At 40.1% G+C, this 26,802-nt stretch overlaps 1 protein-coding gene across 3 annotated transcripts in view; it reads right to left on the reverse strand.

Moving 5' to 3' along the window:
* Nucleotides 1-272: 272 nt before the first annotated feature.
* The window catches only part of C1qtnf7 (C1q and TNF related 7), a 120,112-nt gene continuing 93,582 nt past the window's right edge, over nucleotides 273-26,802 (reverse strand). Inside the window, exons 2-4 of one of the 3 annotated variants that reach the window (XM_045161370.1) lie at nucleotides 12,822-13,335; nucleotides 7,447-7,692; nucleotides 274-1,437 (exon numbers count right to left, since the gene is read on the reverse strand). In XM_045161370.1, coding sequence (XP_045017305.1) covers nucleotides 806-1,437; nucleotides 7,447-7,684 — 870 coding nt within the window. In that variant the 5' untranslated portion in view covers nucleotides 7,685-7,692; nucleotides 12,822-13,335 and the 3' untranslated portion in view covers nucleotides 274-805. Of the gene's footprint in view, nucleotides 1,438-7,446; nucleotides 7,693-12,821; nucleotides 13,336-26,802 lie in introns of all 3 variants that reach the window. The other 2 variants (XM_045161372.1, XM_004656066.2) reach the window with 2 other exon arrangements.

Below are 26,802 nucleotides of genomic sequence, written 5' to 3' on the forward strand. Positions count from 1 at the left end.
GTGCATTATAAGTGGGATGGGGAAAGGAGATCTGATTTCTTTCTTTCGTTTGAATCCCACAGAAACACAGACCATGGCATGCCTTGTGCTTTTCCTTGTGTAAAACCTACTTTGGCTTCCAACCCAGGAGTAATGGGACCTGTGTACTACTCATTTAGAGTCAACCTACTGCCATCATGTTCATCCTACTCATTTGTGGTGGAGTGCTCTCCACATGCCAGCCCCAAGGAAAGCCAGCCTGGTCTTCCTACTCAACCTGCTTTGGCACCATGTTGGCCTATTCAGTCTCATCAAGAGTTGCTGAAGAACATAAACACACACATGAAGTAATGAATAATAGAACAACAACATTTACCACTTCACTTTAATTTCCTTGAAAATATTTAGTACCTTTTACCTTTGTATTTTGGCTCTAGAAAATTGTCAAAGACTTTCTGGGGCATTACAATTCTCTGAAAGAACAGGCTCAAATGTAATTTGGTAAAGATTTAATGAGGCACTATCACTGCCAGCTGGTTGTATCACTAAGGGCATTTAAAATTTGTTAACATTATTTTAAATTTGTTTAAATATTTATTAGTATTATTTTCAAGAAAATTCATATCTGGGGTGGGCTATTTGATTTGGTTTGGTTTCAACTGGTGGTTTGTCTTGCTTTTAGAGATTCTGCCAGGACTATCTGTCAATGCTATGGAATATGAGTAGGAGTCTCTTTGGATCCCTTTATTTCTTGCTCCATCTTCCAGCTTCTCAGATTAAAGTGTCAGCCACAGTAGTTTGGGAACATTCAGGTCTGCAGGCAGGATCACAGCTCATCATCCTCTGATATGGAATCAAGGTAATCTGTGTCAACGTAGAGGAGAAATCCAGAGAATAAGCTGTCTGCCCAACCTGGGTCTGAGAAAAGGCCATTTTGGTCATTGAAGAAGATCTCCAGCCAAACTTCATCCTCAGGCTGCAGGTAGATCACTGTGGATCCTGAAGCCACATCATGGTTCCCAGTGTTGGCATCAAAGGTCCTGATCCGATACTGGCCATTATGCACCAGCCCAATTGCCAGGTGCTTATTAGCCAATGTGATATCATAAGAAAAGTAATAGATCCCTGGGAAAGCACAGATGAACTTCCCTGTCGCAGGGTTGTAGTGCTCCCCCTCGTTGAAGAGGACCTTGTTAAATATAATGGGTAATCTTTCTTCTGGGTAGCTGGTTGTGATGCCAACGGAAAAGGCAGATTTCAGTACAATGCTTCCACATCTGCACACTCCAGGCAACCCTGGCTCCCCTTGGTCTCCTCGGTCCCCTTTTGGTCCAGGAGGCCCAGCAGGACCTACTTCTCCTTTCTCTCCCTCTGGTCCCATGGGTCCTTTCTTCCCAGTCTCTCCTTGGTCCCCTTTCTCACCAACAAGACCCAATGGTCCAGTCTTGCCTCTTAGACCTTTAAAAAGAATTAATAACTAAATTAATGCTTCCCCTAGAGAGTTACAAACAGTATTCCTACACAATTCTAGTACACCAGAACCTTATGTTTTCAGTCAACTTTCAATAGAACACTGCTAAATAATAAAGCACTTGAAAATCATTGAGGCATTAAAATGTAAATAGAAAAATTTCATCAGAAATTCACATCAATTTTCCTATATAATACTTCATTTCGGTGTTGACTAAAATATTAGCCATTATTTTGATGATGGATCATCTACTTATTTGTCACTATAGGAAGTGTTAAGGGAACAACATAAAATTATTCCCCAGAGTGTAGGAGAACCAAACAATTCTTAGAGATGATTTAGTCTCAGGCCCTATTCTATATTAACACTAGAAGTAACTGTTACTGTTGATATTGAGAAAGATCAATCAAAATTTGCCTGTATTTATCAACCATTTGCTACATACCAGGAACAATATTAAATACTTTCATTGCATGCATTATCTTATTAAAACTCTCACAGTGATTTTATGAACTAAGAATTGCTATTACTTCCATTGTAAATGAACAAATTAAGCCATAGATAAGTTGTTTTGCTCAAGAGGACGGAGTTCAGAGGACAGTGAGTGAGGGAGTTGCAATCTGAACTCAAGCCAGCATGGCTCTGGAGCCTGGCATTCCATCCTCCAGGGGTCAGTGGCTTGAGTATGAGCTGTCACATAGGATACCTTATGCTTTAGTAAGAAAAATATGATAAGCCACCACCACATACCAGGTCTTTTTGCAGAGGAAAGTTAAGTCCCAGAGAGATAAAGAAACTTGCTTCTGCATCAAGGTTAGAATCAGAATCCAAGCCTTTCTAGAACAGCAATGCCTTCCTCCCCCTCCCACCCTCCCTTTGTCAGAATGTTTCTTGTCTTGGGGCTGGACTCAGAGCCCTAATTCTGTTTGTCCCTGCTACTACCTGGTTGTATACTTTTAGGAAAGTGTCTTAATTTTACCAGTTCTCCTTATACACAGACAAAAAAAAAAAAACAAAACAAAACAAAACAAAACAAAAAAAAAAACCAAGTTGTGAAGGGATTTCAACTTTTAAGTCTCCACACAGGATTGCTATCTGTCTGTCCAGATCTTTCAATCTGCAGATAACTGCAGGCAAAACATAGAGAAGTAGAAATCGTGGTTGAAAACAACAAACAAAATTGACTTGTTTTTCTTCTTTTTAAAGATTTTTATTTTATTTATTTATTTGTAAGAAGAGAGAGAGAGAGAATGAGAATGGGCACACCAGGGCCTCTAACCACTGGAAACCACCACATTGTGCATCTTGCTTTATGTGTGTACTAGGGAATAGAACTCAGGTTATTAGGCTTTGCAGGCAAGTGCCTTAACCACTGAGTATTCTTTCCAGCCCTAACTTGTTTTCAAACTAGCAATAACTTAATATAAGAAGAATATTTTATGTAATTTTATGACTACATCCATTTCTCAAATAGTGCATATATAAGGATACATTCCCTTAAAGTATCCAAATTATTGACCATGCATAGTGCACTTTTGTACCCAAGGAAAACATACTGTTGATGCATTAATTTCATTTCCAACTATATATTTTTGTTCTTAAGAAGTTTTCTTAACAAAAGCTTTTTATAATGATCATACTTTGATGTTATATATTTGAATGTTGAACATACATCATTGTGGAAGTGTCATAACTTGAGGGTTCTTTTTCTTTTGTTTTTGGTTTTTCGAGGTATGGTCTCACTCTAGCCCAGGATTTCCTGGAATTCACTGTTGTTGCAGGATGGTCTCAAACTCATGGCAATCCTCCTACCTCTGCCTCCCAAGTACTGGGATTAAAGGCACGGGCCACCATGCCTGGCTGGGGTGTTCTTTTTCTTTTAATTGAATGAAGTGAATGTTATGGTTTGAAAGTAAAATGTTTGCTGTAGGCTCATGTGTTTCATTTGGTCCCCAAAGGTGATGCTGTTTGGGGTAGTAGTCGAACCCTCAGCCGTTGGAGCCTCATTGGAGGAAGTGGTCACTGGGATTTTACAGCCCAGCCCCACTTCCAGGTTATCGTCTTTATTTTCTGACTGGCTGCATATGACCAGCCACTTTCTGCTCTTGCTGTTAAGCCTACCCCACCATGATGGATGATACCCTCTCAAAACATAAGCCAAAATCAATTCTTCCTTTCCCAAGATGCTTTTCTCAGATATTAATATGAGTAAAGTGACTGATGAAATCAGCAATGAGGAGTCTAGAGATGCAAATCTCAGGAAAATAAAGTCAGTGTCACGCTTTCCTGTTAAGACCAGTGCTCTAAACCGTCCCGGTCATGACTCCTTGCTGAAGTGATTCTGTCAGTTGAGACTCTACCAGCCCCGCAGATCGGACTCTGATATTTATTTCTTGAAATAAGATCACAGTAGTCTCAACTGCCCACATTTGTTGTTTTTTAGTAGAAATGGGATAGACATACTATTTTCTGTTAAACTAATAATAGAGTTAAAAGACTATCAGTGCTAAATTGGTCTTTCTTTCTCTCCTCCTTCCTTCCTTCCTTCCTTTTTTTTTTTTAAACAAGCCCAAAAGACTGGCCTTTTTTTATGAGAGAGAAAGAGAGAGAGAGAGTGGGAGAGAGAATTGGCCCACCAGGGCCTCCATCCACTGCAGTTGAACCCCAGTCATGTGCACCCCACCTTGTGCTCGTGTTTGGCCTTGCACACTTGCATCACCTTGGCGTCTGGCTTATGTGGGAGCTGAGAGTCAAACATGAGTCCTTAGGCTTTGCAGTCAAGTGCCTTAACCACTAAGCCATTTCTCCAGCCTGGTATTTTATTTTCAATAGGAGTTTATAGAAATTTAAGTTTTTCTATCATCATTGGTCTTTGACACATTAATAAAACAATTTGGTCTCCATACTAATTTTAACCATAGGAATTATGAGGCAGATTAAGGGTAACAGGACTCCAAAATCTCTGCCCCTGTGGGGAATCCTTCTACCCCTTTTGAGAAGGTCTTTCCTAGCAAATTAAGATTCATAGGAAAACTAGTCCTTTTCCAGAAAACTCAACACCACCCAGATACCTGGGATCAAGAGCAAACTGAGTTTTTTCACCTGTAGAATCACATTGTTGCATATTACAAGTACTAAATATAATAATGGTGGATATTAAATAAAAAGTTCCCAACACATAATAACTTCTTGATAAATGGCTATTATAGGGGCTATTGTAATTATGTACATTGGTTTTTCCTATGCAGATGTCTGATTCTCAAGGCAAGGACAATGCTGCATTCATTTCTGCTTTCCCAGGATCTAAAACAATTTTTTAAGTACTCACAACTTTGTAGTGCCTGCCTCTACCCAAGGAACAATACTTGGAGACATCTGCGATGTCTGGAGATGTTACAATTGGAGGGAGGTATGGCACTGACATCTAGGGAAATGCTCCAATCATTCCACACAGCACACAGGAAGTCCACCCTGCAATAAATAATTTTTCTTTCTTTCTTTCTTTCTTTTTTTTTTTTTTTTTTTTTGGTTTTTTGAGGTAGGGTCTCACTCTGGTCCAGGCTGACCTGGAATTAACTCTGTAGTCTCAGGGTGGCCTTGAACTCATGGCGATCCTCCTACCTCTGCCTCCCGAGTGCTGGGATTAAAGGCATGCGCCACCACGCTCGGCTCTTTCTTTTTTTTTTTAAAAAAAGAAATTGTTTTAATAATGGAAATTTTGTTCAGACAATTTTCCCCCTTCCATATTATTTATTCGTGCCAGAAAGATAAACACATCTGGTATTTTACTTAATTTGAATTTCCACATATTTACAATTTAAAAAAATATATTTGGCTGGGCATGGTGGCACATGCCTTTAGTCCCAGAATTTAGGAAACACAGGTAGGAGGATCACTGTGAGTTCAAGGCCAGCCTGAGACTACAGAGTGAGTTCCAGGCCAGCCTGGACTAGAACAAGACCCTACCTTAATAAAAAGAAAAAAAAAGAGCCAGGTGTGGTGGCACACACCTTTGATCTCAGCACTCCGGAGGCAGAGATATGAGGATTGCCATGAGTTCAATGCCACCCTGAGACTGCATGGTGAATTCCAGGTCAGCCTGAGATAGAGTGAGACCCTACCCTCAAACAAATGAACAAACAAACAAACAAAAAAGAATTCCACTTCGTGGGATAGAGAGATGGCTTAGCAATTAAGTCACTTGCCTACAAAATCTAATGACCTGAGTTTGATTTCCCAGTACCCACATAGGGCTGGATAGATGTAGAGCCAGAATTTTTCTACACTATCATTGGTATATAGGTAAAGAAACACTGCCCCAGAATCATAGTTGATAGTAATGAATGCACAAAAATGTTTCTGAGTAAACAGCACATGAGTACATGGAGAAATAAATAGATTGGTATATATATGGGCATGCCTGACCCACTGAGTTGAGCTCTGTAGCAATTATGAACATTTGATTTAATCTGAAATAATGCTAGAACTACCTTATGAGCACATTAACCATTTTTATTTGTAATGTGTGGTTTTGGGTAGTCATAGATTTATCTAGGTAGGACCCTAATTGTAGATTAAAATGTAATAAGTAATAATGGCTACTAGTTGCCAAATATTCCACATGGCAGGTATTCTGTGGAGGGTATTTCATGTATTACTGGCATTAAACTTCATAATTACCCTGACTACTGGCATTTTACAAGTGAGCTTCAAAGAGGCTCTTTGTCTAAGAGTGTACTATGTTAAGTAACTGAAGGAGCAAAAATTAGAGCCTGTTTTTCTGACTCCACTGCTTGCTTGTTGAGGCACGACGTTATTGTTTCCAGACAGTCAACTAAAACATCAGTCATGTGCAATCCTTGTGTTACAGAATTTCAAGGATATACATAATCAAGGCTCAGTAGTTACTTGCATTAACATGAGCTACACTATAGGCAGACACCTTTGAAAAATCATGCTTAAATTTCAAGTTCAAGGTTCTTTACCTGATGTTGAACTTTTACCTGAGGTTCTTTATCTAACATTGGAAAATGTTCATACATTTGACAGTTAGTCATTTGCTCAGTATTTTCTGCACCGAATATTCAGGATGAATCATTATCCAATAATCTGTGATATCGTTTCACAGAACTCCAATAAATCACATACAATGACTAGATAGAAGCTTATTTTTTAGATTTATGAATTTTCTCTTCTTATCCTTTGTCCTTTCACACTCAGAAATTTGTTTTCAAAGATTGGTTCCAAATCCCTTCCCCTTGTAGAGTTAACACCACCTCTGTAGAATTTCAAGTTGGTTTACTCTGGAAAACGGGAGAGTCTGGCAAGCTTCACTAGTGAAATTATTTGTGGATAAAACTAGTGAGAAGTACTTAAGGACGAGAGACCCATTGCATTACTGTAAAGATGTATGAGCAAGCCACGGTCCTGCTATAATGGGAGGGAGAATGATGAGCTACTAAAGGCAAGCAACACAATGCATTGCCCTTTCCTCTATAAAAATGAATATTTAGAGGCCCTTGAGTTGTCTTTGTTTAGAATCATCAGCTCTGAGAAGGACGCTCCTGAGTGTCTGGCTTCTAATTCCTGCCTGTACTTAGTTTCAACTCCCAGCTGCCCATCTGTCTGTCTGTCTATCCTGACACTCATGCATCAGCTTTTGTCTGGAGTTGGGATAGTTTGGTAATTTCGGCATCAGGTGTTTGAGTTCAGCTCTGACATTCATGAGTCCATCTCCAGGAATCCACTTAGTCATGCCACAGTCAGTTTTCACACCTTCCCAGTATGACAGTAGCGCAGTGGAAGGAGCTGTCACTACAACCAAGTAAGATGTAAGAAAAGAGAGAAAGCTACATTTGATGCATAGTGAGGGCTTAAGAAATGACTGTGATTGCCAAGGCACATGAGATTTAAGGAGGAATTTCCATTAGAAGAAGCAATGAAGGGAGCACTTATCAGGCAGACAGAGTGTTTCTGGGGATTTCATCATCCATTACCTGCAGTGCCCTTTTCTCCTTTCTCTCCTTTCCTGCCATCTCTACCATCTCTTCCTGGGAGGCCAATGCGACCATGGGGCCCAGGGGAACCATTTGCTCCAGGAGGGCCTGGGGGTCCAGGTAAGCCAGGGATGCTGCAGATATACTTCGGGGAGTAGCTCTCTCCTTTGGGCTGATTACTCCGAGGTTGTCCACTTGCACAAATGGCAAAACTTGTGACGTACAGCAAGACAATCATCTTTGGTTCTAGAAGAGAGACAAAGGCATCAATGCACTCTCAGGGTGAGGGTTTGGTGTGGTTCACTCAGTGAACACTGGAGTAGGCGTGTATATCTCACTGCAGTGTTTGCTTTTCCTCTCATCTCAAACCATACTTTCTTCATGCTTCCAATGAAAACTGTTAACACAGTGTTGACACTGTTCTCAGTGTTCTTCCCCAATTGATGTAGATGAAGCATTTTAGTTAAAAAATACTTTGTGTTGCATTTATTCTGCAAGAATTATGAAAAAATGTCCTGTTCTTTCATTAAAAAAATTTGCACATATATACATGGGGTGGGTGGGGCACCAGGAACTCTTGAAGCTGAAACAAAACTAGATGCTTGCACCAACTTTTGAGTCCAGTTTACATGGGTGCTGGAGAATTGAACCTGAGCAGTCATGTTTTGCAAGCAGGCACCTTTACCCACTGAGCAATTTTCTTAGAAATTTGCTTTCAACACACTAATGCATAAAAAGAATGGCAGATGCAAATGACTCAGATAAATGTTGGCATTAATAATTATCCTTTGCAGTTTATTACATTTTGTCATTCTTTTTTAATTAATTAATTAATTTACTTTTATTTTTACATTTTGTCATTCTTTTTGTCTGCATTATGGACAAAAGTGATTTTGTACCTTTCCTATGTTTATTTATTTATTTTCACTTTACAATGTATTATAAGCATCTGATACCAATGATTATTTGTAACATTTATTATTGCTTTTGTCTCTACTATTTTGTGTGTATGTATAATCCCTATTACAAACATTTGTTTACAGTGTCCTAAAAACATAAAGACTATGCTAGATATCATTCTAGCAAATCTTTGCTTTCATTCATGATCATTTTCTTAGAATTCACAGATTTTTTTAAAGCAGGAGAAAAGAAGCAACATCTTCAAAAAACCATGTTTTTCATTTGCTAATCATGCATAATGCCAATTAGTGTTAATTGGAATACTGTATATGTCCTGAAGGGAATTTCAAACTTTAATTTAAAATCTTCAGAATATAATGTCATATGTCCCATTAAGCCATTAGCTCTGAGGGTCAATTAAATAGCTGTGTGAAATTAAACCTTGCATGGTGCCACATGCTCTGTTTGAAGCAGTCAGCAGGTCTCTTCAGCTCTAATCTGCAAGACTTGGAATTTCCATCCACAAAGTATAGCAGTTGGGAATATATTTTTTTTAATTTTTTATTTATTTATTTGAGAGTGACAGACACAGAGAGAAAGACAGATAGAGGGAGAGAGAGAGAATGGGTGCGCCAGGGCTTCCAGCCTCTGCAAACAAACTCCAGACGCGTGTGCCCCCTTGTGCATCTGGCTAACGTGGGACCTGGGGAACCGAGCCTCGAACCGGGGTCCTTAGGCTTCACAGGCAAGCGCTTAACCGCTAAGCCATCTCTCCAGCCCGCAGTTGGGAATATTGTTAGCATGATATCCTGGCAGATAGGCTAAGGATGGGATGTGGGAAGGGTGGCGTAGGCTGGGCATACTTGACTGCTCTTAGAATAAGCAGGTGCTTGGCTACAGATGGTTCTGTGTTTGGGTAAATAAATAAGTTTTAGATGGCTGGATCTGTGTTTTAACAAGAAATCTGCAAAGTGCTTGATCTGAACTATTCCCTCACAAGGGGAATAATAATGCAAACTTAAAAAGTGATCAAATAGAGGAGATAATTTTTGGCAGCCACATGAGAAATTTAACCAGGTACTTCACACACATACCGCTTCTATGGTACCCATGAGGATATTGAAACATAGTGGGTTTTAACTAAAAATTTTGCCAGAGCCCAAGAATGACATTTCAAATGAGATTTCAAAATAATCCTTGTTCCTAGAATATATATATATACATATAGTATATATATAAATGTAAAGCTAAAGCAATTTTTCCAAGTAGAGGCTTGACCAAATCTGTGGCGTACCACTGCAAGGGAGGAGAATGTCTGCCATCCTACTTCCGGGACTTACTATAGAACAGCATTGGCTTGTGTTTTGCTACTAGTGACATACCCAAGGCAGGCCACTCACAAAAAAAGAGGGTGTTTGGGCTGAAAATACGGACCTGAAAATGCCACACAGCACTGGATCTGGCAAGGGCCTCTTTCTGCACATCATGGCAGATGGCATGGAGGTGTGAATTGTGTGAGAGGAAGAATTCCATGGTAAGACAAGAAGCCACAGCAAGAGAGAGTGGCCTGTCTTATGACTTTCCACCAGGCTCTACCCCTTGGAGCTTCTATGTTAGTTACCACACTAAAGACCAGAGTCCTTAACACACCAAACCCTCATTGTGTATACTTAAACCATATTCAAACCAGGGTAAGCACAAATCCGCAAATCACAGATTCTATTGTTCAAATAGGATCAAGACAGTTTCTGACAAACCTCACAGATTTGAGAGATCCCAGATCTAAAAAAGCCTCAAATGAAAGAAACTGAAAGGAACATTCTATGCATATTTCTCACCATAGGACATCATCTAGTGATACATTGAATAAAATGCCAGGTCCTTGCCCCTGCAAAAAACTGAAGAGTGGGTCCCCGAGGAAGATGCAAATAAAATAAGTTCAAAGATGATACTGGATAGGAGGCTGTAGGCTGAGGCAAGAAGATGTTTCTGAGAGGAACTTGGAATCTGGAGACAAGGAGCTTTGGGCAGAGGCCGCTCAGGCAGTGTGGCAGTGTGCAAACACAATGAAGAGTAGGGAGGAAGAGCGGGTGGAGGTTCTGGCTAAGAGTGGACAGAGGAAGCAGGTAACTTAAAGATGTATTTTGGAGAATGGGCACTCTGCATTGGTGATAGCAAACAACAGATGCTCAAAAAAGAGGTCAATTAAAACAATCCCAACAGATTTCTCTCGAGCTCATCTGCTTCAAATGAAAACAGCAAATCATTTTTTTCTACTTTGTGTTTTCTCTGTTTAAAGGTATCTTAAAAATATTTTACTGTGAAACGATTTTAAGTTAAATTTATTATGTCTAGGAGGGTTTCCTCACATTAAGATATTAAAAACAATTTCACTTTTCTTTCAATTTGATCCATTAGAATTTTTCTGATGACTAAAAGTTGTGAGGTGGGAACACAACCGTATATTTCCAGCGTCTTGTGTTGTCATCAACCATTGCCCACCACTTTGTATTGAATGTGGTTATTTTGATTGGGAATGAAATACATGAATCACCACTTTATAAACACTGTAATATTTTTGACAGCTTTACAAAGTAAAATTTGAATATCATAAAATTAATGAGAATATACAGCTCAATACACACTATAATCCAACCTTAGAATATTTTGAAAATTCTCAAAAGAAAACACACCCATTAGCAGTCACTTCTCATATGATACACTTTAAAGTGTTGAATTGAATTATGCAAATTTATGTAAAATGTGTGCTGACATGCATTTTCCCCTGCTTTTATGCTTCTTTGGAGTTAGAAAATCAAAGCTCTGGAAAAGATGCTAATCTGGCGCAGGTTTGTCCTCAATGTTAAATGTAAATGACTTTCTATCCAATTTCTCTTTAGGAATAACAAAATAACAGGATTTTAGCTTTTAAACATATATTTAAAAATATGTGTGTATAACAGGACTTCCATGTTAATGTATTTTGAATCTATAAGGCAAAAAGCTAGTATATAATGCTTTGCACACTTTTAAAATCCTTTGTTCTTTTGAAACTAGCTATGAAAAACATTAGGAGAAACTCTGATTAAGCCAATGCCCAAATTGGACTTCCAGAAAGTATGTTCATAAATTGAGGTCACTTTATAAATAGCATGGTTTTTGTTCTAAAAATAAAAGATATTTACTCATATGAATGTAAAATAATGAAAACAGCATAATGATTCCTCAGAAACAATTAAATGTAGACTTCCTCAGCAACATCAGTTTTAGGAATATAACCACAAGAAAGCAGGGCTCACAGGGATATCTGCACCTCCGTATCTGCAGCAGCATTACCCACAGTAGCTAAGAGGTCAGTCAAATGTTCACCAACAAGTGAGCAAATAAACTTGAATTATACATATGATGGAGTATTAGTGAAGGAAATTTGAAGCGTGTTATAAGAGATAAACTTTCCAGGTTTAAGGTATGTGAAATAAATGAGACAGCAAATGACAGATTTTCTGATTCCTTTTATATGACTTCCCTAGACTAGTCACATTCATAGAGACAGAAATTTTACTTTTCTCCATGGACTCATCTACAAAGCTTTAAAATGAATTATCAGGATTTGAACTGAGTTCTTTTTTTTTTTCTCTAAACACTGGAGTTTTCATATCCTACTTCATCACAGAGGGCTGGATTCAATTATTATCAAAGTTGAAAATGTGCTTGGCCTGGAAATCATTAGGGAAGGGATAGGTGACCACAAGGGCCCAAACAAAACATTTCCTTGACCTCTGAATAGAGATTTCACAATGGCAGGATTTGTCCTTCTAGCTTCACTGAGCTTTGGGCACTGAGCTTTGAAAAGGGTGGATATCTCAGCTGGCCACAGCCCAGTTTTTTTTTTCCTGTGGTCAGCTACCCAGCATTTCGCTTTTGGGGTTCCCATTTCCTGTACAGAACTGATTTTCCTGTTTAAGATCTCTTCTCCTCCTACCACTTCTCAGTGCCTTCAAGGCCACACACCTGACTTATGCCTATTTGCTTGCTCGCTCCCCAGCAAAACGTAAACTCAGTGTGACACAAGTGACAGGTGTTGATCTGCAGTAGAGGCTCAACAAGGCTGTATAAAAAGATTCATATTCCAGCAATTCACAATTTATAAAGTTTTGGCTGTTTTATGTAAATTATCTTGATGGCAGAATAGTGATTAAAAGAAAACAACCCTTGGCATTTGCAAAAATGTTTATAGTCCACATCATCTATCCACAGACCCCTTTGTGGTAGCCTGCACAGGGAGCCAAGGGTCAAAGATCACTGCATGCTGAGAAGCCAGAGTCAGACCAGAGATTTGGAAACAGATCTTCATTGCCTGGGTTCTTCCTGCAGAACCATCTGTTTAACAAGCTAAAAATCCACCTCAACAAAAACAGGCCCCTGCATTTAGGTTTACCAAAGTTTTGAAAAAGAGAAAAAAAACAACACCATACCGTGCTCTGGAAGGGTGGGCCACTGCAGGATTCCCAGCGCAAAGAGTCAGGGGATGTCATGAAAGCTCCGCTGAAAACTTGCTTTGGTACCAGAAGGAAGAGCAGGTTCAAGTTCTCAAATATTTCCAAATAGTTGTGCTAAAAATATTTTTTCTCATTCAGTCCAGAGCCACAGGCCCTGGAAGTCATTTATCCAGCAAGGCTCAACTCAGAAACCAGTTAAAATTATAGTTTGGGATAAGCTTTAAGTGCTTGCTTTTGTTGACTGGTAAGTTTAGATGCTCACCATGTCTGTTGTGGTGGACATTTGTTTATTTAGCTTTTTCCTCTTCATTTGTTTTCCATTGAGTGGATAGTTCTGGGAAAAATTATTCACTGACTGGAAATTGGTTGTTAGCTTTGAGAAGAGTCATTTCTTACTTGAAAGTTTTTGAGGAAGAATCTTTAGCTTGTAGACATATGTTGTATCTGTCCTTATTCTTGGTAAATATCACAGAAAAGTTGTCCCTTTATCCTATGTCCATCAAGAAGAAAGAGGATTATGAGAGCTTATTAATGTTTTCTTTGTTCTTTGCTGAATGCATGAAATATTATTGCTTGGAAGACAAATGTATTTCTGCTCTCCTAGAGAACAGCTCATTACAACTTAAAGGGCAGACTGAGTCCTCAAAGCATAAGACTAGCCAGTTTTGATGTAATCAATGTCTTTGTTCCCATAGAATATGAGTTTCTTATATCTCCTTGGCAACAGCAATTTATAATGCATGACATTACTTATGGAATTCATATGACTAAAATAATTTCACCTTGCTTACACCCTCATTCTTCTCAATCCAAAAAAGCTCCAATTAAAAGAATGATTCCCAAAGTCTGGACCATCAAGACTGACCACAGATGTGCTTGAGTGTATTAGTGTCTTTCCATTACTATGAGCTTTGTTCTGCTTTAGGCAACCATCCTCCTGTGTAAGAAAATGGCTTTTGGAATTTGTTGACTTTCTGAATCCAAATGTCGTGATGGCATAGTAAGACAGTCTGCAGCATAGAGTCTAACCATATGCTTCCCCCTAACTTACAGTCTTATGCATATGCAGCCCTCTCATTTGTTTTCTCATCTTCAAGATAAAATAGTTGTCCTTAATTATTTTTCCATTTCCTTGCAGTTCCCAATATTCTCAAAAAAGTGCAGATATTGACTATCTGCCAATGACAAGCTTGATTTCAGGTAGCCCAGAGCTTTTTTTTTTTTTTTTTTTTTTTTTTAAGAGAGAGAAAAAGAGAGAGAGAGAGAGAAAGAGGGGCGGGGAAGAGTCAGAGAGAGGGAGAATGGGCACACCAGGACCTTCAGACTGATGTGAATGAACTCCAGAGGCATGCGCCCCTTGTGCACATGTGCAACATTGTGTGCTTGCATCACTGTGTATCTGGCTATGTGAGAGATTTGAACATGAGTTCTTAGGCTTTTCAGGCAAGCACCTTAACCACAAAAGCTGTATCTCCAGCCCCAGATTTTTAATTAATTAATTTTTGTAAGTGATGATTTTTTTTAATTCAGAGGGGGGGTAGATAGAGAATTGTCATGCCAGGGCCTCAGCTACTGCATTCAGACTCCAAACGCTTGCACCACCTAGTGGGCACATGTGACCTTGCACTTGCCTTACCTTTGTGAGTCTGGCTTATGCAGGGTCTGGAGAGTTGAATATGGGTCCTTAATCATCTCTCTAGACCATAAGTAATGATTTCTTAAATGGGCTTTGCTCCCTCCTTCTTTGGAATAGCCCAATCTTTGCTGAGAACTGGGGTGAAGTAGTTGAACAACAATAGGAGACATATGCTTTCCACTCTTGCACTTACTTGGCCTTATGATTTAATTTATACATACATACATAGATACACACACACACATATATGTGTGTGTGTGTGTGTGTGTGTGTGTGTATAATCTCTGTGTGTGTGTGTGTGGTGTCATTTACAACTGATCCAATTCATTTTTAGTGTTGTTTTAAAGATTTTATTTTATTTCAAAAACATTTTATTTATCTATTTTATTTATTTAAGAGAGAGAGAGAGAGAGAGAGAGAATGGGTGCATCAGGGCCTCCAGCCACTGCAAACAAACTCCAGATGCATGTGCCCCCATGTGCATGTGGTTTATGTGGGACCTGGAGAATCAAACCTGGGTCCTTAGGCTTCTCAGGCATATGCCTTAACCACTAAGCAATCTCTCTAGCCCAAAGATTTTATTTTTAATTAACATATATGAATTGAGCACATTAATGAGGTGCAGTGATATTTCCATATACTTTTCCTTTTCCATCCTTCCTTGCGGTCATGGTTCCAACCTCTATTAATCATAATTCTACATTTTTTTTGTTTAAATAAGACATCACACTTTTTTCAGTTATGCAACATTTGATTTTTTAATCCTTAAAAATTATTTTTCAGGGGCTAAGTAGATAGTTTAGTGGATAAAGTGCTTGATGTGCAAGAATGAGGACCAAAGTTTGGGTCTACCTTTAATACCAGCACTCACCAGCCTGAGGCAGGAGAATCCCAGGGCAAACTGGCTAGCTAGACTAGCCCAATCAATGACTTCTGGGTTCAACTGACAGACCTTACATCAGTAAATAAAGTGGAAGGCGACTAAGGCAGACTCCCAATATTAACCTCTGGACTCCATATGCACACACATGCACATGCATGTTCACCACCACACACATGCACTCATACACACATAACTGCATCCCACACACATACAAAATTATTCTTCATTCCTTTTTTTTTCTGTTCTTCATTTCTTATAACTTAATACAATCTATGTATTTCTCAATTTATTTTTCTTTTTGGAGAGAATGAACCTTTGAAATAGACTCATAGCACATTCAGACCTCAGATGTGGATAAAACCTATTAGTGTTTGTTTCATTCAGTTATTTTCACCTTTATTTCAGAAGCAGTGGTAAAAGTTATGAACAGAAAAACAGGCTGAATGGAACAGTGACTCAGAGAAAAAAATCAGATTCCATATTCACCTGTGACTTGCCCCAAGGACAAGGTCTTATTCTACTTTTCCTAGGCAGACAATTTTCTCCTCTCAGCTTGGGTTTTTGTTTTTCTCAAGTTTCTACCCACTGTTCTAATAAATTCAGTTTAACTCATTCAAATCCAGTCTGTGTTCCCAGACCGGGTAAACCAACTGTCATGAAGTTCAGAATTGTGGGTTTTCCAATTTCGTATGTGTTTCAAGTTACCAGCCTGATACTCACTGAGTGCAAAGTTGGGAGGCTGTGGACAGGATTGGCACTTGCTGGCTGGCAGGTCTAGGCTGGTTCTCTGTATCTCTCCTTCTCCCTGTGCCTCTCTCATACACACTTACACAAAATTTTGCTAGCCACTAGAGTTATTTTAAAATCATGCATTTTTTGAGGCAGGTTCTCACTCTATCCCAGGCTGGTCATGAATTCACAGTGATTCTCCTACCTCAGCCTCTGAAATACTATGATTAAAGGCATGCAGAATAATTTTTAAAAGGTGATTCTAAAGCTTTTTTATAATGTACAAGTATGGTGTGTGTGGTGGTTTGAATAGAATAGATGGCCCCCAATATTGTTTATTTGTTTGTAGTTTGCATCTTTAGCCACCTAGCTGGAGACAGTGTCACTGAGTGGATCTTAAAGTGTGGTGGTGGGTTTCAGATTTCACTCTAAAGATATGCAAACTGTGCCTAGCTGGAGTTCCTAAAGTGTGCTGTGCCCTGTGGCTCTTTTGGCTTTTGGCTTTTGGCTTGTGCTTATCTCTGTCTCTGCTTAGGCCTGCAAATGCAGGCCAGTTTCTTCTGCCATTATGGAACTTCTCCTGGATCTGTAAGCTTCAATAAAAATCCCTTCCTCCATGACTGCGCCTGGTCTGGAAGTTCATCTCAGTGAACCTGAAGCTGTCTGCTACAGTGTGCCAGCACATTCCAAGCATTTATTCCTTTATTCCTCACCATATTTTCTTTTTTTTAAATTTTTTTGTTTTTATTTTCATTTATTTATTTGAGAGTGACAGAGACAGAAAGAGGCAGAGAGAGAGAGAGAGAGAGAGAGAGAGAGAGAGAGAGAGAGAGAGAGAGAATGGGCACACCAGAGCCTCCAGTCACTGCAAACGAACTCCAGATAAGTGCACCCCCTTGTGCAACTCACTAATGTGGGACCTGGGGAATTGAGCCTTGAACCGGGATCCTTATGCTCCACAGGCAAGCGCTTAACCACTAAGCCATGTCTCCAGCCCCTCACCATATTTTCTTATTCTCCTTCTATAGATAAATAGTTCAGTTGGATCCATACATAGCATACCACAGTCTCATACATTTTTTTTTTCTCCCTAGGGATGTTGCTGATTTTATAAGATGAAGTTTCTGCACTCAGACAGGGGCATCTGCTGCTGTTTCCTCCTCCTGCTGAATGGAACAGTGGTTCTCTTAGGAATCAGATCTTTTTCTAGTCTCAGAGTTGTCTTCATGACTCTCTCTGTCCATTTACCTTCATCTTCCTCTTTCATCCATCTGCATCCCCAGAAAGTCCCCCCTGATATTCTTGCTATATATGAGACTCTCCTTGAAGTCGCCTAATGTATTATTTAGATCTCTTAAGCACTCTAGTTCACTGGTTCTTAAGTAGGCCCATGAAATTAAGTCTAAGTATTTAGTATTGTAAAAGCTCTTTGGATGATTTTGATGGGCAGCCAGGCTTTGAACCTCCTACTCTCTTGTTCAAACAATGTTCTGTTAGCCTTTCCAAACCACAGAGCTCTCTGGTGCCCTTGTTATTTACCCCCTTTTTTGTCCATTGTTCCAATATGTAGTTGTGCTGTCATTATATGGCAGGTGCTGAATGGTTGGACTTAGAGGAAACATATAGAACATTTATAGAGGCGCAGTTTAATGGAGAAGACACACAGTGAGGAACCAAAGCAGAGAAAAATGCCTGCACATCTAGGTAGGACTTCTAAAAATCAGCCAAACCTGGCACTGATCATCACCCATTTTCACACAAATGGGAAATACCAGAGAGAAATCACAGGACAGATCAGGGGTGCTGACCAGAAGAGGTCTGAGGATTTAATTTCCATTGCTTGAGGATGTTACCTGAGGTAGGATGGAGCGTCTTGCAGTGGTTGCAGGTCAGGAAAAGGTGTGAAAGAAGCTATGGGGAACTTAACCCCTGCCAAACATGCTGCTACCTTCTCTTATTACAGACATGAGGGAAGTCTTTTCAGTTTTTATCCTTTGTGTGTATATGTGTATGTATGTATATGTGCGCATGTGTGTGTGTGTATGATGCATGTGTATTTATGGGCATATTCATGTTTGTATGTGAGTGTGAGTGTGCCCACACCAGAGAGAGAATTTGTGGAGGTCAAAAGAAAACCACAGGTGTTAGTGCTTACCTCCCACCCCTGTTTTAATGACAGAATCTCTTGTTCAGCTCTGACTACACTAGTTACCTTACCTGGGAGCTTTCATAGATTCTCCAGTCTTTGCCTTCCATCACCTTGTGGGAGCAGTGGGATTACAGATGCATGTTCCATGTCTGTGAGAGTAATGGGAGTACAGATGCATGTTCCATGTCTGTGGGAGTAGTGAATACACATGCATGTTCCATGTCTGAGGGAGTAGTGGGAGTACGCATGCATGCTCCGTGTCTGTGGGAGTAGTGGGAGTACACATGCATGTTCCATGTCTGTGGGAGTAGTGGGAGTATACATGCATGTTCCATGTCTGTGGGAGTAGTGGGAATACACATGCATGTTCCATGTCTGTGGGAGTAGTGGGAGTACACATGCATGTTCCATGTCTGTGGGAGTAGTGGAAGTACGCATGCATGTTCCATGTCTGAGGGAGTAGTGGGAGTACGCATGCATGCTCCGTGTCTGTGGGAGTAGTGGGAGTACACATGCATGTTCCATGTCTGTGGGAGTAGTGGGAGTATACATGCATGTTCCATGTCTGTGGGAGTAGTGGGAATACACATGCATGTTCCATGTCTGTGGGAGTAGTGGGAGTACACATGCATGTTCCATGTCTGTGGGAGTAGTGGGAGTATACATGCATGTTCCATGTCTGTGGGAGTAGTGGGAGTATACATGCATGTTCCATGTCTGGTTGAGTAGTGGGAGTACACATGCATGTTCCATGTCTGTGGGAGTAGTGGGAGTACACATGCATGTTCCATGTCTGAGGGAGTAGTGGGAGTACAGATGCATGTTCCATGTCTGTGGGAGTAGTGGGAGTACAGATGCATGTTCCTTGTCTGTGGGTGTAGTGGGAGTACAGATGCATGTTCCATGTCTGTGGGAGTAGTGGGGGTACAGATGCATGTTCCTTGTCTGTGGGAGTAAGATGCATGTTCCCATTTCTGATTTTATGTGTGGCCTCAGTATACAGACCTAGGTGCCTATGAGTGCTTGTTAAACAGTTTATTCATTGAACCATCTCCTCAGGTGCAATACTTAGTGAGTCTGAAGGTAGAAGGTAACTGGAGGACAGAAAGAAGAACAGGTTGGTTGTGCACTGGCTAGTGTCCCAGGAAATGGCATCACAGGGAAGGCATCTGATATGCCATCCATATGTAGCCTCTTGAGCCATTAGAATATTTTCAAGAAGATGGAAAGCTTAGCTGGTATGCAGGGCATGACAGGTTTTAGCCCACAAGTGAATTCCATGTCATGAAACTATTTTAGTGCGGGGGACACAATTCATGTGGCCTATTTATCAATGTGTTCTTCAACAGTGCAAGAACTTAATTTAGGTTTGAACCTGAACATGTCTTTATTGTGAGAAAAAGGCAGGGTCAAATGATATGATGATTCTGTACTTTTAAATTTATTGTTATTTATTTATTAGAGAGAGTGAGAGAGAGCAAGAGAGAAAGAGAGAAGAAAGAGAAGAGAGAGAGAGAGAGAGAGAGAGAGAGAGAGAGAGGGAGAGAGGGAGAGAGAGAGAATGGGTACACCACGGCCTTTAGCCACTGCAAACAAACTCCAGATGCATGCGCCACAATGTGCATCTGGCTTACATGGGACCTAGGCTTTGCAGGCAAGTGCCTTAACTGATAAGTCATTTCTCTAGCCCTATCCTTTACTTTTATTATTTATTTATTCATTTATTATTATTTTTTGAAATAGGGTCTCACTCTAGCCCAGGCTGACCTAGAATTCACTATATAGTCTCACAGTGGCTTTGAATTCATGGTGATCCTCCTACCTCTATCTCCTGAGTGCTGGGATTACAGGTGTGTGCTACCACGCCCGGCTATTCTGTACTTTTAAAGAGGCAATACATCCACTTAATGACCACTTACTATGTGCAAGACATTGTCCCAATCCTTGGGAATAAACTTTGAGAGAATGCAGTTTCACACCATTACTCAAGGAAGGGTCCAATTTTCTTAGTTGATAGATGAAGTTGGGTGAAAAGTAATTTTATTCACATCCATCATGTTTCTATTCTATGACAGAACCAGAGCTCAGGTTAGAGCTTAGATCCTGCATGGTGGCAAAATCCTCTCCACGCCACACCCCCTGTCACCAGAGCTCAGATTCTTCATCGTGACAAAGGTCCTCTCCACCTATACCATGTCTCACTAGACTTTGTTCCTTATTGTGATTAGAAGTTAACAAAATAGCATTTATCTCAGATCAGAATACTTGATATTTGTTCAAAGCAACACTTTTTGAATTTGAAAATATAGGAAAATTAAAAATTTACAGAAATTTTCAAACATGTTTGAAAGTAGAGCTAAGTAGATAATAAGCTCCATGGTTCTGACACTGAACTTCAGGGTAACCAAAGGCAGTACTGTTTCATAAACACCTCCATTCTCTTAATCTATTTTTTCCTTTGCATGTATTTTGTTTATTTTTGAGCAAATTCCAGACATCTGTCATTTGGCCCAAAAATATAAATATAAAAGTGTAAGTCTTTTCATCATCTTGGGCATTAGTAGAATGGTTCAAACCGTGTAGACTCCTTGGCTCTAGAGACCTTTTAGCTAAACTAAGTCTGTATTGGACAGGTGCTTAATGTCTTAAAGAATTTTACTTAACAACTACTATTTTCATAAAGATTTTAGTTTCTGTTAACCCTCCTCCTATCCTCTCATCTCTTCTATTCCCCTCCCCACAGTGAACTTAAATCTTTCCACTCCCGTATTGCCTTCTACTCACATATTTACTTCTCCTCCTCTTTAGCCCTTCTCTCTCACTCCTGTCATGGCTTCTTTCTTGCTCCCTGACTTCTATTGACTCCAACTTACATATAAATATTTAAAAAATGAAGTTAAGATCTGCATATGGGAGAGAACATGTAGTCTTTGTCTTTCTGAGCCTCCGGGATGGTGGGGGGAGTGCTATGAAACACGGTCTTTCAAACACGAGACAACCATTACATGTATGACCTAACAGCTATTGCCATTACTCACACAATATTGGGTCCATTAGCATTTTTTTTATGGATGAGAGAAGAGGACAAAACAATGACAAAGCAGAAAATTGAAGAGATGACCAAGCTGAAAAGATGAAAGGATTCAGTGGGAAGATGACATAAAGAGTATAGAAACAGGAATGGAAGGATATTATGATCAAAATATATTTTTCACATGTATAAAAATTTTCAATAGAAAGTTTTTAAAACCCTTTACTTTGTGCACTGAAAATTTTGAAATGTGATTTTTATGTGGCTGGCAAAATTTTTCAGTGAAATTTTCTGTGTTCAGGGAGAACTCTGTTTACTTGTTATAGAAACTTCAGGAAGCCTTGGTTTCTTGACAAGCCTAGCTTTAATCTGAGGACTCTGGGAGGGTAAATGGAGTAGAATTTGTCTTCAGTTCCCCAATGCTTTGAAGATGGGTAATCTAATAAGTATCCAGGCGTTTTTTCACCCCCAAATCCTGCCAGAGCATTTCTGGGTTGTTTAGGGAACACTATGGAACCAGCCCTGCTTTTATAATGCTACATTATCCTAGAACCTCAGAATGCAAAGGCTAAGTGGTGAACTGCACTGTTTTTAGGGGATGAGGTGTAGATGGCCACACACTGGAGCATGTTAGTCCAGAGTGTCTTAGTAAGGCGGACATTGTGATTCCCATCCTCACCTCTACACACAGAAAATAAAGGCAGGATGAACACCTGTGCAGATTGACAGCCACCAGGACAGACCAAAAGAAATGACCCCCCCTTTGAATTTTCCTTACTATGTTTTCTGACTTTATTTGCTCAGTTTAGTTTTGAGAGATGCTGTCTTTGAATGACAGAAAATGAAGCATAGCTACTAGCTTAGCAGTTAAGGCACTAGCCTGCAAAGCCAATGGACCCAGATTTGATTCTCTAGGACCCATGTAACCCAGATGCAAATGGTGGCACATGTGTCTGGAGTTTGTTTGCAGCAGCTAGAGGCCTAGCATGCCCATTCTCTCTCTCCCCCTCTTTCTCTCTCTCTCTGTTAAATAAATAAATAAATACAATAGAAAGGAATTTATTGTGGGGAGAGGCTATTGTGATGGTGAACTAAATTATGTGTGTGAACTTGACTGGACCAGAGTATGACTAGATATCTGACAGAACATTATTTCTTTCAGAATTTTTTGGATGAAGTTATCATATGAATTAGTAAGCTGTTGGCAAATAACCTCCTCAGTGCAGGTGGGCATGGTTCAATCCACTGAGGACTTGAAGAAAACAGAGATGCAGCGGGAGGCTCGATTTGTTTAGTGACTGACTGATTAGGCTGGAGTGTAGTTCTGTCCTCGGAAGACTGGATTGATCTTTTGGCCAACCAATTAACTGGACCATAGATTTTTCTGCCCTTTGTGTTGCAAGATATCTTTTTATTTAACTAAATTTAATTTTAAGGGTTATACTCTTATATCCCCTCTCTCCCATCCCCATTCCACTGAGGGCCCTCTTCAGTGATGTTATTGGTATTCATTGTGGGGTCCCAAAGGCTTAGTCAGTCTCTGTGGTAGAGATGGGGGACTGGTGCCTGGAGATATTCCTTTTTAACCGTGGCTTTTACAGTCTTTCCACTCCCTCTTCTGTAAATTTCCCTGAGCCTTGATGGGTGTGTTAGAGTTCTTGTTTGGTGTTGAGTTCTCTGTAGCCTCTTTATTTCTGCTTTGATGAGTTTTAAGTGACCAGTGTCTATCATCATCTCCTTGGGACTAATAGTCAGATTAGCAGTGGTAGCACATGTCAGTGACAGCAATGTCTCTTGGTCCCTGACATATGAGGCACAGGTGACCTCTGTTGTGATAGGTAGTTGACTATCTTTTCTTGTCATATTAGTGGATCTTGGATCTCCTTAATATTCTCTGTCATCTGTGAGATAAAAAGATTATCCAACCAAAAGTGAGAGCAGCTTGGATTAAACATGAGAAGCATGGTTATTTGAGATTCTTACTCTTCTTAGTGAAAGAGTGGTGGGGACTTCTCTGTAGAGTCTGTAAGTTTCCTATCCATGGGACTCTGACTTGGTTCCCAGTAGTAGGTATGAGTGCTGTCCTACTGAGAGGGTCTTGTGTCCAGTTCAAGAACAGTTGGTACCTGCATAGGCTCTGTGCTACTATTGCACGGGTGTGTGCATCTTGTCTGGCAGGTTGATTCTGTAGCTGATTTTCAGGATCGCCTGCTTATTCATGCTGTTGCTGATCATATCTCCTAGAAGCTTTAATAGCACTTTCCAGTGATTTGAAGAGATTTGAATTCAAGTCTTGGCTATCAATGTTCTGGAGCTTATGAGTTTGAAATCACTGTCTTTCCTGAGTCTCCAATTTGAAGATGGTAGACTATGGTACTTCTAATCATCCTTAAAGACATGAACAAATTTTCTGTATCTATTATCTATCTATATATCTATCCATCCATCCATCCATCCATCCATCCATCCATCCATCCATCCATCCATCCACCTATCTATCCATCTTCATCATCATCATCATCATCATCATCAATCATCATTATCATCCTCATCTATGTATGTTTTTCCATGAACTCATGAAGATGAGGCTATAGCTTCTCTGTAAGTGATTTAAGTGAGGTGACTGATCATTAGCACTCACATTCTCTACTTTCTCAGTGCAGATGCAATGTGACATTTGCTTCTATTTTTTGAGGTATGTTCTTGCTCTAGCCCAGAATGACCTGGAATTTACTATGTAGTCTCAGGCTGGCCTCAAACTCATGGAGATCTTCCTACCTCTGCATCCCAAGTACTGAGATTAAAGGCGTGTGCTACCACACCTAGTTTGACATTTGCTTCTTGCTCCCGTCACCATGCCTTCCCTGCAGTGATGGACCATATAGCTGTGAGTTGAAATAAACCTTCCCCCCTCTCTTTTTTTTGTTTTTTATTAAGTTTTTTGAGGTAGGGTTTCACTCTAGCTCAGGCTAACCTGGAATTCACTGTGTAATTTCAGGGTGGTCTCGAACTCATGGAGATCCTCCTACCTCTGACACCCAAGTGCTGGGATTAAAGTGTGCTTCACCAATCCCAGCAACCCTTCCTCTCTTAAACTGATTTTTTTTCCAGGTATTTTGTCTCAGTACTGAGAAAGATAACTAAATGTGTGAAATTCAAGAACTACCTAAAATTTTTAGGAATCTATCTTCATGACCTTTATTTTCAATAGAAAACACAAATTAATTTTTTTTAAATTTTTATTTATTTATTTATTTGAGAGTGACAGACACAGAGAGAAAGACAGATAGAGGGAGAGAGAGAGAATGGGCGTGCCAGGGCTTCAAGCCTCTGCAAACGAACTCCAGACGCGTGCGCCCCCTTGTGCATCTGGCTAACGTGGGACCTGGGGAACTGAGCCTTGAACCGGGGTCCTTAGGCTTCACAGGCAAGTGCTTAACCGCTAAGCCATCTGGGTCCTCAAGAGATGGCTAAGCAGTTACAGTGTTTGCAGGCAAAGCCAAAGGACACAGGATCAGTTCCCTAGTACCCATGTAAGCCAGATGTACAAGATGGCACATATGCCTGCAGCTTGTTTGCAGTGGCTGGAGGCCCAGGAGCACATATTCTCTCTTGCTATCACTCTCTATCTGCCTCTCTCTCTCTTTTTCTCCAATAAATAAATGACAATAATTTAAAATGTGCTATTTGGAAGTTTAGTGCTGAATGAAAGAATAGCACTAGGAGAGAATGCATTTTCCCTGGTTTCTTTTGGTCAGGCCTGTTCTCTCACACCTGACACCTTGCAACAGCCTCCTTCCAGTGCCTCTGTTCCTGGCAATTGTTTTGTCTTCAAGTCTGTGGGAAAAGTAATTCCAACAGCAGATATTTGATTAATATTGCTTCCTTGTTTATACACAGTCTAATAATTGAAAATGCTCTGTTCTTATTTGGCCCAAAGAAAAAATAAGTCTATGATGATAAAGAATACACAATGAAAAATTGTGAGAATCTAATGTTTGTTAGGAATTTGCTTAATTTCATAAACTCATACTCTATGCACATATGGAATGCAGATCTAGTTCATAGGAGTACCTGTTAGAGCACAGCTGCAGTCGCTTTAAGAGCTGTGCTGCCCCAGCCAGGGCAATTTCAGTTGTGACGTAGTACATTCACCCAGCACGTTCTTACCCCCTGCAGTCCCCTCCCATAAGCAGGAGCAGTTAGGGGTCCTCTGATCCTCTTAGGAGTCTCCCAGACAACGGGGCCTTTTTATTGCCCACTCTTCTCCATGGCCTCTGTGACTTCTTTAACTTCGCCTGTGTCCAGACCCTCCATTTCCTCAGAAACTCATAAAAAGGGAGACTTTGTGTTATTTCTTAGATTTATAGTACTTATCTCTCTCTCTCTGTCTTCTCTCACTTTCTCTGGCTCAAACACCACCGTACTGCCTATGACATGAGCTACAACTCCCTTAATTAAATTACAGTTACAAAAAGGGCATTTCATCTCAGTGCCTCCCATCAAGGCAGCCTTCTCACACACTGTAATCTTTCTCAAAATTATCAGTGCCACGATCCAGTTTGAAAAAAAAAAAATTCAATTGTTTGAAATTTCATTTAGATTCTAAATGAATAAAATCATTCTCAATGATGATGAGTGTTGTGGTTTGATTCAGGTGTCCCCCATAAACTTAGGTGTTCTGAAAGCTAGGTTCCAAGTTGATGGAGATTTGGGAATTAATGCCTCCTAGAGGGAGTGGATTGTTGGGGGAGGGCTTATAAGTGTTATATATATAGCCAGTTTCCCCATGCCAGTGTTGGCACACTCTTCTGTTCTTGTTGTCCACCTTATGTGGGCTGGGAGTGATTTCTACCCTCTGCTCATGCCATCATTTTCCTCTGCCACCGTGGAGCTTCCCCTTAAGTCTGAAGGCAAAGTAAACCTCTTTTTCCCACAAGCTACTCTTGGTTGGGTAATTTCTACCAGCAATGCGAACCTGACTGCAACAGTAAAGAGGTACCAAGGAGTGGGGTTGCTGCTAAAACCCTGACTATGTAGCTTTGACCTTTTGGAGCTGATTTTCAGGAGGAATGTGGAAGAATTTGAAACCTTGGCCTAAGAGATATGTCTTGCAGTGTTATAAGTATAGCTTGATGGACTGTTCTGGTAAGAGTTAAAAGACCTGAATGAAGTAGGAACAATGGACTGTGAGGTTTGGCTTATAAGGGTGAGAAATAGCTTTACTTAGACTGGGCTAGCAGTTTGTGTGAGAAGCTTGCTCTTATGCTTATGTCCCGAGAATTTGTGCAGGGTTGCTTTGCATAGAAATGAACTGATATGAGCAGAGGGACATGGAACAGAAAGAAAAATCTGTGTGAATTACTGCCCATTCAGTTGCAATTAAGAAATTATAGTCTTTGAGATTGGGCTAGCTGACCTGCACTGGGGCCACAGGAAGAATGTATACTCTTTTTGAGGTGTCTGAGTGCTCAAGAAGTGTCCTGTTTTTCAAAGTCTGCTTTATCCCCACCTAGATTAACAAATTGG

This window comes from Jaculus jaculus, chromosome 11 (genome assembly GCF_020740685.1).
Source record: "Jaculus jaculus isolate mJacJac1 chromosome 11, mJacJac1.mat.Y.cur, whole genome shotgun sequence".
Taxonomy (NCBI): domain Eukaryota; kingdom Metazoa; phylum Chordata; class Mammalia; order Rodentia; family Dipodidae; genus Jaculus; species Jaculus jaculus.